This window comes from Ornithorhynchus anatinus, chromosome 10, assembly GCF_004115215.2.
Source record: "Ornithorhynchus anatinus isolate Pmale09 chromosome 10, mOrnAna1.pri.v4, whole genome shotgun sequence".
NCBI lineage: Eukaryota > Metazoa > Chordata > Mammalia > Monotremata > Ornithorhynchidae > Ornithorhynchus > Ornithorhynchus anatinus.
The window spans coordinates 49,101,651-49,117,748 of record NC_041737.1 but is presented as its reverse complement, the minus strand read 5'-3'; the positions used below and the strand labels follow the sequence as shown (position 1 = coordinate 49,117,748).

Genomic DNA, 16,098 nt, shown 5'->3' with positions numbered 1-16,098 from the left:
GGAAGAATCAATCTATGAACTGTTTTGTGGTATTCGGTTATCCAGTTCATTGTTTTTTAGACTTAAAGAGAACAGATAGAACTCACGCAAATTATATAGAATGAGAGAGGAAGGAATTTTACAACAGGTTCTTGGGTACCTTTACCTCAGAAAGTCGAAGCTATCTCTTAAATCTGCAAAACGTCAATAGCCTGTCATTTTTTTTCCATTCCATTTTCAAATCAAGCTACCAGATTCAGACCGTAAAGGCATTTTTTTTTTAAACCATTCCTGTCTCCATGCCTTCTTTCCTCTCCCTAAAATTCTCCAATATTCACGACTGGAGGCTCTAATCCTAGCTCTGCCACTTGTCTGCTATGTGACCTTTGGCAAGTCACTTCACTTCTCTGTGCCTCAGTTACCTCATCTGTAAAATAGGGATTAAGACTGTAAGAGTCCTATGTGGGACAACCTGATCACCTTGTATCCACACCAGCGCTTAGAACAGTGCTCGGCACATAGCAAGCACTTAACGAATACCATAATTATTATTATATCACCAAATATTGGAATAAAACCACCTATAAGATGGGGTATACACTACACCAAGAACTGAAGAGGTAGGCTAAAGTATTCTGAGGCCTTGGAAATAATAAATACTAGCGGTTGAAAGGGGCATCGTTTTATTATTTTACCCAAAGACTCTTTAAGCAAGGTTCACCCACTGGAAAATCAAATATAACTGGAGTAATCTGACGAAGTCACAGTCAAAGGTGCCCAAAATGAGAGATTGGCACTCCCTTTATTTTCTCAACTCCTCGCACGACTGAATGAACCATGAGGTGAGGATGACTAGACTACGGACGATTCTACTCCTCCTCCACCTCTAAGTTGCCTTTGACACTGTGGACCGCCCCTTTCTCCTGGAAACATTATCTAGCCTCGGTTTCACTGAAACTATCCTTTCCTGGTTCTCCGCCGTAACACCAGCAGAAAAGAAAAGGAACTTTCTCCGTGTTCCAGCTCCAAAACAGAACGGGTCAAACCCACCGTAGATCTCGCCCACTATATTTTGTGTGATATCCACTGAAGATTTAGCTTTCCTTCAAAACCTCTTACTCCTAACCAGAGGGTTAGATGCCATTTGGAAAAGCAACTTAACTGGTTTCCACTGAAACTTCTCCACGGTACAGACCGACAGCATTCACTGTTTTACAGTGTATACTTTACCAACAGGGTCTCATTTGTCAGGCTATTTTCAGCACCAAAAAATACTTTTTTATCCACTCGGTTCTGCTGGAACTCATGTTTTCACTATGCTTTTGACAGACTGCAACAGCCCCACGGTGAGGGAGCATTCTTCCAACAGAGCAAGCCTGTGTGGATTCAGGGCAGCAGAGTGTCAGAAGAAACAGTCGGATGCACTCCCATGGCAGGGGACCCAGGAAGTACTAGAAGACAAGCTATCCTTAATGCATAACCCCCAACTTATAGGGGAACTGGGTAGGATTGCTTCATCATTTTTGCATTGTGGGGCTGTAAAGTATAAAGTAATGCAGCCACAAAAGAGGGAAGGGAATGAAATTCACAAGCTCAATCCCTAAAACCATTTCTTCATCTACTTGAGCCCTCCAAAGCAGCTATAATGTCGTATGATACAGCCCCATCTCTACATCTGTCTTTTAGGCCTCAATAACCTGAAACCTGATGCACCTTCTGAGGGAGGGGAGAATCAAGCGTTCAAATCAATGATCCTTCCATCATCTTGTCTGACATAATTCAACAGGTAAAAGTGGGATGCTTTAGGTTTTCAAGTGCAACTCTCGTATATCATCCATCTCACCACCTGTGTGCCGAGCTCTGCGGTACATTGAGAAGCTCAGATGGAAAAGACAGAGCCCCCGCCCTGGATAAGCTTGCAGTCTAATGGGTGAGATGGGTGAAAGAAATGGCAAACATACAACAGCGACAGCACAGCTTGCACACACTGCAGGTATGCTTCTGGAAGGATAACCGACTTGTCACCAAGGAGGTGACATTTCAGGAAGTCCTGCTGCTCTGAAGATTTCACCATGTACTTCTATTATCACCCTTTCCAAGGGAGCGTTAAGTTGAAAAAGGCGTGTGACAGGGTGCGGTCTCGGGGCTGACACCGAGAGTAAGATATGAGACCCTGTTGAGGCTCTGGTTGTAGCCTTGTTATCTGGCTGCCTACCTTCTGACGTGAACAGGAGATGAATGAGCCTTCTAGTCCAAGGATGAATTCCTTCTGTCAGGGAGGACAGAGAAAACTGAAGTGGCAGGGCGAAAAGATTCCCACTTAAAATCGTGAAGAAGCGATACACACCATTTTGGGAACTTTTCTCTCTCAAGTTCAGCCTGCTCGAGTTCTTCAGAAGGAAAGATTCAAGCAAACATCTTAATTCTGCCCCAAAAGCCTCTAACTCTATTAATCATGTTATCCTGTCACACTTATCTATGTTGTTACATATTTAACTGCAGGTGTCTTATTGTTCATCTCAATCAAATATTTAGTTCAGAAGTAATTATGCTACCCAGAAGAGTATTCCTCCAACTGCTAGATTACAGAACTAAATTGGCAATATGCGTAAAACTCCAAGTGAAAATCCACAACAAAAAGACTCTTGCCAAAGTGTGAGCCACAGAGAGACACAGAAATGGCTTTGATTGCACAGTTCTATCAAATCTGGCATGCCATCCTCCAGATCAGAGCCCATCTTGGCATCAAATCAAAAAATAAGCAGTGTCAAGGGCACTAACTCAAACAATACTGAACAAGCATTTTCGATATCAATGTCACACTGGGATGTGAGCTGTGCTGATGTATCCACAATATCGTTTTCTATTTTTCCTAATAAATGTTAAAAAAAAAAATCGCTCCTCAAACTAATATTCAGCATTACCACTTTCCAAGACAACGATCCAAGTACAAAGTGCAAATTAGCCACTTTTAGAGACGCATTCACCCTTTCATGTCATGATAGATTACCATTCATTATCCCACACCGGTGATTTAAGGTATCCTAGTTAGGGAAGAAGTATTTGACATATCTATGGGGTAGCACGCTCAAGGCAGAAGCTGAGGCAATCGATATTTAGAATCGGTGAACAATGTATAACCTGAAAGGAAGTGCTGAGATTGACTTTTATTCATAAACTTCAGAAAAGACAAAAAGGTCATGGGTTTACCATAAACAAGCTAGCACAATAATGAACTACTCTGATCAACATTCAAAGAGACTGCCTCATTCCAAGCACTCCACTGAATTGTTCTTTGGACTGATTCTGCAGACAGGTTCATTGAGATAGTTGGGACACACACAGGGGAGCACACGGCTCACAGGGACACCGCTCCACCCCCACCCCACCCAAGAGCCTGATTCTTTGCTACAAACAGAATTTCCAAGACAGTCTGTAAAGGAGTTACATCACTGAGTCCTTGGCAAGGGGTCAACTTGGAAAATTATATTTCCAATATTCAGAGATCACAAGTATTTTTTACAACTAGATCACAAGGCCGGTACTCTTGGACAAAAGATGGCGTCGACTAACAAAAGGACCTGAATAAAGGCAATGACTCCTTATTGGTGGTGTCTGGAATTCAACCTATTAAACACAGGATTGGACGAAGAATTTGATTTCCACGTCTAGTCCCCTCAACCAGGACTGTTTAGTCTATTGAATTTTCTTCCTATATCAATCAATCTGGAAATACCTGCGTGGTAATTCAAGGTGACATTGGAATGTTAAAAACACAAATGGCAATCTCTGCAGCCATCGGTCTTGAGCTCCCAGCTACTGAGGCTCGAGGGTCTACCGGGCCGCTTTTGAGAGCACAGAGGCCCCCCACCTCCCTCAACTCCCACCCCCCCCCCCCCCGCCGACATCCCAAGAAAAAGGCCCTATACACTCCATGGAAGGATCTATCTGTTCCATGGAAGGACCTATCTGCTTTCATCCTGGAGCTGGGAGAATACCTCCCGGCTTCTCTTGTTCTTATGGTAGGGTTTGGATTTTTTTAAAAAAAATTTGCTTGTTTTTTTTTTTTCTTTTCAGTCTATCTGTCCTATTCAGCGAGTCCTTTAAATTAGAATCCTCTGTGGACCAGGAACCACATTAAAGATCTTCTCAGGGCCTTTGCTTAAAGGAAGCATGTAACCAATATCAGCAATAATAATGGACTTTCACTACTGCTACCTTCTACTGAATCAATCAGGACCTATAAACCCAAAACACAACATGCTTATCTATTTTCTGTCATTTAGGGCTTCATGTCTAAATACTTTGCATTAAAAGCTCACCAAACAAGCATCTCTAACCACAAAAGCAAAGCTTACAATTTTTAGGTTTCTCAGTGAAGTCGGTGGATTGCAGATGCTTAGCCTAAATTCCCTTAAATCCATAAGTATCCACCCCACGAGTCATCTGTGAACAGTGGCTTCCATCTCTTTCACCCTTGGCTTTAAACGTACGTATTAAATCGTAGGGTTGAATCAGATCAAGACCAAGAGTTCATCACCCTAAAAGTTTAAGATAATTCTACCTCCGAATGCATTCCTCAAGGTTCTGTCATATTTTAAATCTTAGCAATGGGATTTATACCACTTTCCGGGAGATTATTCTATAATTTTATATTTGCCAGTCAGCTTCCTCCTGACAGGAAGCCTAAACTTTCTATGTTGATTTAATTTATTAACTCCTATTTATTCTCTGATTTGTCATTCTAGGAATCCCATTTCCAGATATTTATGTCTTTAAACCATCTCATACTCAATCTCCCCTCACATTAGTTGTTGGCTGACCAAGTCATTCTTATTTAGCTACATCAGTCTTCTTTATTCTGACCCTTAGTCATGTCTATTGCTTTTTACTAGCCAGGTTGGATACATCTCATTGGCAGTTATGCCCAAAATGTAACCCAACATTCCAAATGCGGTCTCCAAGTAGCAAATAAAGATGTCGTGTTATCCTTCAAGATTATGACCCATTATTTAGACAAATTAAAGGCTGAAACTAATCTGTCCAGTTTCTTTTCTTGGCACATAGTAAGCACTTAAATGCCATCATTATTATTATGTGAGTCATAAGTCTGTAAAAACCCAAAAGTACAAACTGCCCATAATATAAAGGTACAAACGAGCAAAGAAATTACATTCCTAGCTTAAAAAGTTGTCACCATTCCAGTGAATGCAAGGATAAGACTCTGTCAATGCAAATATCAAGGGCTGGATAACTTGACACTGGCAGCGATTTCCGGGAAACTCTTCCATCCTTTCCCCAGGTCCAATTAATCTTTCTCTCTATTCTTTCCTCCATCTAGCCTGTCCTTTAAGTCTGCCAGGGGCAGCGATGGGCATTTCATTCTTTCCGTCGTATTTATTGAATGCTTACTGTGTCCAGAGCACTGTACTAAGCACTTGGGAGAATAAAATACAACAGTAAACAATGAGCTTACAGTCTGGGGGCGGGGACCTTTGGGGTGGGCTAAAAGAGTGGATGAACACTGTCCTAATTTCAATAACCTAAAAGATGACTGGCACACCTTCTCAAACCTTTATAGAAACAACATGGTCTTTGCCTGTCAGGTCCTCGAAGGCAGCTCCATCTCATTCCAATGCGACACTTTCCAAGCCCATTCTTGACACAGGTCTACTCTAAGTTACCCTTCTGAAGCAAGTACCCATCTTTCACAAAGGGCCTTACCTGCAAAACGTCTTGTATTTTCACCCAGACATCTGCCATGTCATATAACTTGATCTCTTCATGCTGATTTGGGAGGGAAACCACAGTCTGCTGGAGATGTCCCAGAACTCCTGAGTGAGCGGCAGCCACAGCGTTGAACTTGTCAAAGAGAAGCTCCAGCAGCTCTAGAAGTAATCTGCAGGGCAACAACAAAAAAAGAATTCCATTCTATTTCAGTGAAAGACAAACCTGGATGACCAATAGGGAGAAGTTCTCCAAAATCATGACATTAACAGAGGCCCGTATTTACACAGAACCTTTCTTCCCAAAAAACTCAGGATTCTTCACAATAGTCCAGACCCTGCCAGATCACTCAGCATGGCTCTGAGAGACAGAGGACCTGGGTTCTAAACCCAGCTCTGCCAATTGCTTGCTGTGTGACCTTGAGCCAGTCACTTACCTTCTCTGTGCCTCAGTTCTCCTGTTCTCTCTCTCACTGAGACTGCAAAACCCGTGCAGGACGGGGACTGTGTCCAACCTAATTAACCTGTATCTACCCCAGTGTTTAGAACAGTTTTTGACACACAGTAAATGCTTAAATGCCATCAAAAATTCAACCACAGACATTTTTGGAGCAGTCGAGGAGTGCCTGGACCCCAAGAGGGAAAGGGACAGTATTTAATTGCCACTTGTGTTTTCTTACTACTGAGCTCTGCACTTGGTAAGCAACTAAATACTTCTACTAGTGCCCAACACATATTAAGCATATATTAAAGAATAGCTATGGTGGCTGGAATTTAGAATTCAATAAGTCAAAGAGCATTAATTATCCTGACTGTATGCTAGGAACTTCTGGAGAACATTAACTGCTACCGAGAATTCTGCCAAATACTGCTCCAGTGTCCTAGTCACCTGGAATTATTTATGGTTCTTCAAAAAAAAAAAAAAAAAACCACAAGCAAAACCAAAAAACCCCTTTTTCTCCTATCAGGACCTGGTATATTATCTCAATCAGAGTAAGGGAGTGAAGAAACACATAGGACACATCTCATTTTGTCCACAAACACACAGACCCAGGTATGAGCTGCGACTCTGTCACATATTAAAGCTGGCAGCCCCTGGATGAGTTTGACACCAGTCTCTTCGACTTACCTGGCTTTTATCCTGTTCAAATTATGTGCTAGACTCCATTTATACTCACAGTCTGACTAGAATTATTAGAGTATTTTTGAATAAATTGGGAACTCTGATTATAAGCTTGAGACTTTTAGAAACAACATGAAAGAGTCAGAAATAAGAAAAGATCTCCCCAAGTAGGGTCAATTAACAAGGTTTTATTGTCATACACAGAAGGTTACAACTACACTCTCATCAAAATGTACAATGCATTATCTGTTCCTATGACTTCTTTACTGCCCAATTACTGTAATTAATGTACCGTTGAAATAGCCCATAGCTATCTTGTGATAAGATACTGACTGACCATATTTGATTTTTTTTTTTATTTAGAGACTCACTGAAAATTAATAATGAGTTCAATCTATGTATGCACTTCAGTGTTAAAAATAGAAAGTTTGTACAGTGTATAAGGAAAGGGATCACGCTACCCTATCCGATGATGTGACTGTCCTTATCCCTGACTGCTAAGTATTCATACACAGCTACGTTCAGCCAGGACTGCTCTCCCTTCGCTGGATACGGTGGGACGCTGGCATGGAGTTTCAACCCAGCAGTCGGTCTTCAGAAGACGTACCTGGCTTTAATGCTATTTACAACATCCCTGACTGTTACAAATGTATTGATTTGAACCCAGGAACCAGGTCACGTATCTACTGCATCTGCAATGGTCCCACCCAAAATACTAGTGGTCCCCTTAAAGTCTTCATCTATTGCTCCTCAAATCATATCACAGAGAGAATTCAAGCTACATGTATCTACCCCAGAGCTTAGTAGAGTGTTTGACACATAGCAGGCACTTGACAAATACTACTGAAAAACAAAAAAAAGCACCCACCTCCTTCAGCAAGGGCACTCAGTTTACCAAACTCACTTATTCCCTTGAAATTTTAACACAAACGTAACAAGAGGTAGAATATATTGAGTTGTGATCAGTCCTGTTGCCTGATTACTTTTAGACCTTGGGCAGGCACTGATTTGCATGCCTGATTTAATGTTTTCATCAACAACCTGGAAGATGAAATAGAGAACAAACTCATCTTGGCAGATGGGGGTGAGAGAGGTGGGTGATCTGTACCTTAGAGGGTAGAACTGCAATTTAAATTAACCTGGATATGTTAGATACCTGATTTCTAAAAACAGAATGATGTGGGGGGAAAAAAAAAATAAAGGCACCCATAAATGAGATATGGAGTAACTGATTTTCTGAAAGAAAAAAAAATGATCCAAGAGTTCTAGAGGACCAAAGTCAAACGTAAGACTGCAGCTCAGTCCTATTTAAAAATAACAATTCTAGAATGCTTAAATAGAATTATGGCTTGGAGGAAGCTACAGTTTATACCCCTTGATCATACCTTTATTAGAGTGGTCTGTCCACTGTGACAACATGAGGAGCACAGAGGACATGACAAGGGTTTAGAGGAGAACAAACATGGTGATTAAAGGGATGGAAAATGGGTTTTACACAGTAAGGCCAATGAACCAGATACAGATTAGATTGCTCCAATGGCCATTTCAGTGTCGAACAGTCATCACCAAGAAATTCATCCTAATATCTTGACAAAAGTTTCCTGCAGTTTATTCTTACTGCTGATTGGCCACAGCTGATCACCACCTTCCTTTTAATGATCCTCTGCATAGAACTGTCTTATTAAAGCTGCTCTATATATGAAAAGACTCCGAAATTTGAGACACAGTAACAGTAGCACATACGTATTTAAATAACGACTACATCTATTTGGCCAAAAGGACCAGGAGAAAAAATCCGAGAAGAAATGGATAAACTATCTCACGTAGGACGGCCTCAGGGATAAGCCCACAGTGCTTCTGGACCTACCTTTAAATTACGAATCATAAATTAGATATTTATATTAATGCCTGTCTCCCCCACTAGACTGTAAGTTCATTCTGGGCAGGGAACGTGTCTGCTAATTCTGTTGTACTGTCCTCTCCCCAGCACTTAGTACAGTGCTCTGCACATAGTAAGCACTCAAAATACCATTGATTGATTGATGGCCCGGAGAGTTTTCTGATTAATGCACGTGAAGATCCACTTGCTACCTCGGATCCCACTCCCTTCCAGAATGGTCTCTGCACCTTCTCCACTGACAAGGCCCAGAGGCTGACCGACCGGAAAGGAGGAGGTTTGAAGGTGCCTCTCGAACTTGCAAAATGTTAAACCACTCGGGATGTGAAACAAGTTCAGCAAGCTGTGAAAAACGGGCCATCTTTGAAGGTGAGACCAGATCAACCAACCCGAAACCTAACCTCCAGGGGACCTTGAATTCATCAGCTGGCAGGAAACAGCTTTGCAGCAGCCAAGAATTTGCCTCACTCGGTCACGAAGCGAAGACGCTCATGAGGTAGAGTAGCGGTTCAGTTCACCTACACGAGCCCCAAAGCCTTAATTTCAGAGTTTTGCATTTCCCCTTTGATGGCCAAAGGCAGGAACCAGCCCTCTTTTAATAGTGCCTTTGCCTACAGCTGAAGGCCAGACTTCAAATGCAGGTCTTGGAAGGTTCCTATAGGCGGAGTTGCTTATCTTTTTTTTTTCCATTTCGCAATAGACCTGGTTGCAACTATCAAGTCTCATATATATATGAGGAGGATGATTCGGAATACTAAAAATGGAGAAAGCGCTTTACCTTTGAGGACAATAGCTTTAAGGCTATATTAATAATTTTAGGCATCAGAGTTACTGCGTGGAGGAAGTAAGCCGACTGTTCTTCATCTCCACTGGGAAGGGAACAAAAGGAACTGAACTTAGAATTTAAGAAGCCTATTTTAAGTAAGACAGGGGAAAATGTTCCTGATTGTGAAAGTTGTGATTAGTGAGATGAATGACCCAGACAAATTATGGTATTATATTTCCCTAGTTAAGTGACGAATATACTGAACATCTACCTCCCAGGGATGGTGAAGGTGCAACTCAAGGGCCTGAAAGCAGGAGGCTGGGTCTGTTGATTTCAATTTTAGAGTCAATCAAAAAAATGTTCAAGGATTTCTTAAAATGTACCTTGCTGTTATGCTTTCCAAGATACCACATCCTTTCCCTGGTTTTTTCCCCTTGAATATTTTTAATGGAAAAATACAGGGAAGGTCAAATTAAGGTTTAATTGAACTTTTTTCTCTCCTTTCTCTTTGAATGAAAAAACCCTCCCATCATAAATCAATGATTTTACAGCAATTGAGTTTATTTACATAGCACTTTTCTTCCCAGAGCCTCAAGGCACTTATAAAACATCTCATTAATCCTTACAACATCTTTATTTTCTAGATGAGGAAATGACGCCAAAGAGAGACGGAGTCATTTTTCCCAAGGTCATATGACAAAACAGCGACAAGCTCTGGAAACAGAACTCAGCCCCAAGACGTTCAACCCAACACGCTAACCTAAAGTCATAATGTCTGGAATCAACTCCGTCCCCTAAAGACCTTGCCGACTTCTCTTATCGTTCTACGATGAAGTTGTCCGACCCGTTCACAGCAAGGGCACCAAGCAGCGAAACGAGAGGAACTTCACGAGCGCCATGTAGCTGTCTTTTTTTGGCTCAGGTGACCCAAGTCAAACTAGCATTTGGAATGACAAAAGGGATGCTCAGGCAATGTGTCAATTTGAGTTGGAGCATTACTCTGTCATGATATCCAGTAAGAACACAGTCTCAGGGTGATAGGACCTGAGGCAGATTTTCCACTCTGAACGGCGAGGAGCCATGACTTGATGCACTGTGATGGCTTGGCACTTGAATTGAGGCCATCAGAAATCATCAACGGAGTGGAATTTTCTAATATCAACTCCCTTTATTGACTTGGCAAAATAAGAGTCGAATGGGTAGAAAGAGAAAGCTTCGAATACAGTAAAGGATGGAATGCTTTATTTAAAGCATGTTCTCGCTGACACGTGTAATCAAAAGTGGAGATTTAATCAAATGGAATCATAATCACTGCGGTTAAATTTGCTTGCTTCCTCGCTTGCTTTGATTCGAATTAACTACTCATCTAAATTACATTGAAGACCTTCCTGATTCCCAGCATGTCAACGTGCTACATGCGCTGCTTGATAATGGATTCTAGAGGCCACCAGGACATTTTCTTAAACTTATTTCATACTGCTTTATTTAAACTTTTCCTGACAGGTTCCTCAAGGCTGGTACCCCAGGCTAACTCTGGAGGTTGCCTACGGCATCAAAGAGGGGTGAAAGACGTCCCGTTCGGGTCCAGCAAGACTCTCATAAAAACAGTAGGGAATCCCTCCCGTCCCCAGCTTTCCATATTGCTTTATCTGATAGACTACAACCCGTAAACAAATGTGCCTTACAAATGGATAGAATATCAACGAAATGAGGTACAAAAAGAGATGAAGAGAATCAGTGAAGCATCTTGGCCTTAAAGGACAGAACACAGGCCTGGGAGTCAAAGGACCTGGGTTCTAATCCAAGCTCTCCCACTTACTTGCCTCCAATGTGATCTTGGGCAAGTCACTCAACTTCTTTGGGCCTCAGTTTCCTTATTGGTAAACTGGGAGTTAAATACCCCTTCTCCCTCCTACTTACACCGGAAGCCTCATGTGGGACCGTGACCAACATGATTGTCTTGTCATGTCTTGGGTCTGCCCCAGCACTTATCACAGTGTTAGACACATAGTAAGCATTTATTATTACCACAGTACCATCTGTTAAGAATACAAGTATTGACACTACTAGGTCACCCCAACGGTTCACCAACCCAGGAAATTGTTTCCAATAGAAGCTACAGATTACTTAGGGAACCAGTGTGATAGCTGCCCTCTGAGAAATCCACTCTAGTGTCTACGGATGTCTTGTTTAGTTCTAGCTAGACTGTAAGATCCTTGAGGACAGGGCACATTTCCATCTACATTGCTGTGTTGTACTTTTCCAAGTGCTTAATAGTGCTCTGCCCATAGTAAGCACTCCAATGCCACTGATTCTCCTGCCTCCAATCTCTAGGTTTCTAGACTCTAAGCCCGTTGTGGGCAGGGATTGCCTCTACTGCTGAAGTGTACTTTCTAAGTGCTTAATATAGTGCTCTGCACATAATAAGCACTCAATAAATATGATTGAATGAATGAACGAATGTGTCCATTGTGTGCTGGCAATACGCGTGCACTGGTTTACTTCATTTAATTACTGAATTATTCAAGGGCTCAGATCTTCTCTTGTACTTCTGTTACACGATCTCAAGGGGCTGTGTTCTGCTCAAAGGAGGCACTCTTAAATCCTGATTACGGTGATGATTCATGTATGCCCTGTCTATTCCCACCGGACCGAAAGCTTGAAGACACGGAATTGTGACTCGGTTTTTCTACCTTCCCAGCACCTAGTAGAGTGCTCTGACATAATCAATATCGGTGATCAATAAATGGTTCCCCTCATTAGGGTCAAGGGTACCACATCTATTCTCTCTATCCCCATTCTCTTTTGCCACTTTCTTACTCTCCACAGCAGGTGCCTGAATTTTAAGAAATCACATTTGATCAAAATCCCTACAAAGCCTCAACCCTCCTTGAGATCTTAATCTTAGACTGTGATCAGGCAGGGACTGAGCCCAAACTTTTTATCTTGTCATAGTAATAATAATGATAATGATGGCATTTGTTAAGCGCTTACTATGTGCAAAGCACTTTTCTAAACATATCAACCCTAGTGCTTAGTAAAGAGCTTGGCCCACAGAAAGTGCCCGATAAATAATAATAATAATAATGTTGTTGTTAAGCGCTTACTATGTGCAGAACACTGTTCTAAGCGCTGGGGTAGACACAGGGGAATCAGGTTGTCCCACGTGGGGCTCACAGTCTTAATCCCCATTTTACAGATGAGGTAACTGAGGCCCAGAGAAGTGAAATGACTTGCTCACAGTCACACAGCTGACAAGTGGCAGAGCTGGAACTCAAACCCATGACCTCTGACTCCAAAGCCCGTGCTCTTTCCACTGAGCCACGCTGCTTCTCCATACCACAATAATATTATTAACAACATAATCTAGAAGCATCTTCCCTGAAATTCCCTCAGGACCACCACCCAAACTACCTAAGCACAGATTGCAGCTGTTGAGATATATGTGAGGAAAGTCAAAGCAGTGGGATAAAAGTATTATAGTTAGTTGGGCAGTTGTGAGGTTGGGAGGAGTTGGGAGGGTATGAGAACGGGGAGCACGGCTTCCAGGCCAGGGAAGCAGAAATCACTGGAGGTGTGGAGGTGGCTAATGGAAGACGCACCAAGTACTTAGAGGGCTTAATCAATCAAATAATTGTGTTTACTGTGCACTTAGTGGGCAGAGCACTGCACTACACTCTTGGAAGAGTACAATATAACCGGGTTGGTAGACACGTTCCCTGACCACAGTGAGCTTACAGTCTTGGTGAGAGATGGATATTAATAATAATGAATTACAGACATGCACTTAAGTGTTGTGGGGGTGAGGGAGGGGTGAATAAAGGGTGTAAATCCGAGGTCAAAGGTGACACAGAAGGGAGTGAGAGAAGAGGAAATGAGGGCTTAGTTGGGGAAGGTCTCTTGGAGGAGATATGCGGACAGCTAAAAGGGAGGGCAGATCCACCTCTCTTGGATGAACAATGGAGGGAGAAGGAACAGGGGAAAAGGGGGAGGGAGGGAATGCTGCCACTGGATACAGAATAATGGAAAATCTAAGTTAGTTGTCATGTGGCTCTCCTCATCTACTGAGAACTGGCTTCAGAACTACCTGCCTCTGTTGGAATTTAAAGCAAAATGGGGATCGCTACTTTTTTTCTTTAGGGATTTGCAACGGAGCAGCATGCGACATTAATTCCCTCCGCACAAAAACAAATACAAAAACACGACTGTAATGCATCACAACTAGCTGGTATTTAATGAGATGATGTTCTACCCTGAAGCCTTTAAGGAAGGTTACTGCATTTGGATCCACTCTGAAACGGTTTCATGGTGTTGGTTTTCTTAATGTTACAGCTTCAAGAAAAACACATTCTGAAAATCAGAGGTCAGTACTAGGTCCCCTTAGAGATATCATAACCTGCCAAGTGTGATGATTTTACTTATCTCTCAAAGAAGAGGTTATTATCACTTGCCAGAGTCAAGTTCAGCACAAACCAGACACTGCACGTTTCTCAATACAACGCCAATGATGCAGTCAGTTCGACCTTCAACGTTCCCTGTTCTTCAAATCCCAGTTCTCCCCACAAGTGGACACTGCCATTCAGGTCTTGCTGTAAGGTAACACACTGCCACAAGAGACTGGATTAAAATCAAACTCATTTTGAGTCATAACCCAGGATTTTTAAACCTACCTCTCCGGAAGCAAAAAAGTCACCTGACCCAGGAATAAGTGCTGCCATGACACCCCCTGTACAATTCCTTTTATTTCTGCCACGAACATCAATTCCAAACTCCATTCGCGACATGCCTCAACAGTAGTGGCGCCAATTCAAAACAGGGAGTTGGCCATTGATAGATCATTTAAGAGGGAAGGGAGGGGGAACAAATATTAATTTTATATTTCTTCATCTGAATAATTCATTCATTCAATAGTATTTATCGAGAGCTTACTATGTGCAGAGCACCGTACTAAGCGCTTGGAATGGACAAATCGGTAACAGAGACAGTCCCTGCCCTCTGACGGGCTTACAGTCTAATCGGGGGGAGACGGACAGACAAGAACAATAGCAATAAATAGACTATTTGAGAAGCAGGCCAGGTAAACAATGATGCCCACTTGATTGCCAATGTCATATCCTTTACCCAACTGCGGCAGAGAGATGGGTCATAAGAAATCTGACAATTTTCGCTTGAGAAAGAGAGCCTAGTCAGGAGAACAGGAGAAGCAGGGGGAAAGACTGTGCCCTTCAGACACTGCTCAGGGAAAGCAGTGTGGCCTAGTAGAAAGAGCACGGGCTTGGGAGTTTGAGAACCAGGGTTCTAATCCCGGTTCTGCAACATCCCTGCGCTGTGACTTTGGATGATTCATTTAACTTCTCTGTACCTCAGTTACCTCACCTGTAAAATGGGAATCCAATACCTGTTCTCCCTCCTACTTAGCCCAGGAGGGACGGGGATTGTGTCTGACTTGATCATGCACAGTACAGTGCCTGATCCATTTAAGTGTTTAAAAATATTCCACCATTAATAAAGACATCAGGGCTTAGATTGTGGCTTCAGTTAAACACAGACTGGCCCTAGTGCAATGTCTGGAATTCTGATGGTCACTTAGTAGCTACCACTATATTCCTGCTAGTAAACATTCAGTAAGTACCACTGACTGACTGATATTAAGAGAGGTTTCTTGGGAAGCAACACAAGGAAACTTTATCCAGAAGTTTGAGAACCAGGGTTCTAAAGTCAGTTCTGCAACATCCCCATGCTGTGACTTTGGATGATTCATTTGACTTCTCTGTACCTCAGTTTCCTCCCCTGTAAAATGGGAATCCAATACCTGTTCTCCCTCCTACTTAGCCCAGAGGGACGGGGATTGTGTCTGACTTGATCATGCACAGTACAGTGCTTGATCCATTTAAATGTTTAAAAATATTCCACCATCAATAAAGACATCAGGGCTTAGATCGTGGCTTCAGTTAAACACAGACTGGCCCTAGAGCAATGTCTGGAATTCTGATGGTCACTTCGCAGCTACTACATCCCTGCTAGTAAACATTCAATAAATACCACTGATTGACTGATACTAAGAGAGGTTTCTTGGGCCACTTGGGAAGCAACACAAGGAAACTTTATCCAGAAAAATAGTAAAAATCTCAGGAAGTTGGGACTCTTCCTGATCTTCTTTGGGATGAAGCAGCATGGCCTGAGAAGCAGGCTGGGCTACTGCACAGAGCTTGGGCCTGGGAGTCAGAAGGACCCAGGTTCTAATCCCAGCTCTGCCACTCGCCTGCTGCGTGACCCTGGACAAGTCACTTCACTTCTCTGTGCCTCAGTTACCTCATCGGAAAAGTGAGAATTAAGACTGTGAGCCCAAGTGGGACAGGGACTGTATCCAATGTGATTAGCTTGTATCTAACCCAGTACCTGGCACATAGTAAGGTCTTAAATACCATAATCTTTTTTTATTAGTATAATTTCAGTTTTCTTTCATGTTATGCCTGAGGCGGGGAAGCAGAGTAAACACTGAGCAAAGCTACAGTCACTTAACGCAGCAGTTGGATTCTTGAAGATCCCCATATTAAGGAGAAATTGGGTTGCAGGATTCACACCTTGGCCAAGGCAGCTCTTTTTA

At 42.4% G+C, this 16,098-nt stretch overlaps 1 protein-coding gene across 2 annotated transcripts in view; it reads right to left on the bottom strand.

The window, feature by feature from the left end:
• The window catches only part of EXOC4 (exocyst complex component 4), a 561,659-nt gene that overhangs the window by 468,335 nt on the left and 77,226 nt on the right, over positions 1-16,098 (bottom strand). For both annotated transcript variants that reach the window (XM_029073281.1, XM_039913205.1), the window contains exon 7: positions 5,704-5,878. In XM_029073281.1, coding sequence (XP_028929114.1) covers positions 5,704-5,878 — 175 coding nt within the window. The remainder of the gene's footprint in view (positions 1-5,703; positions 5,879-16,098) is intronic.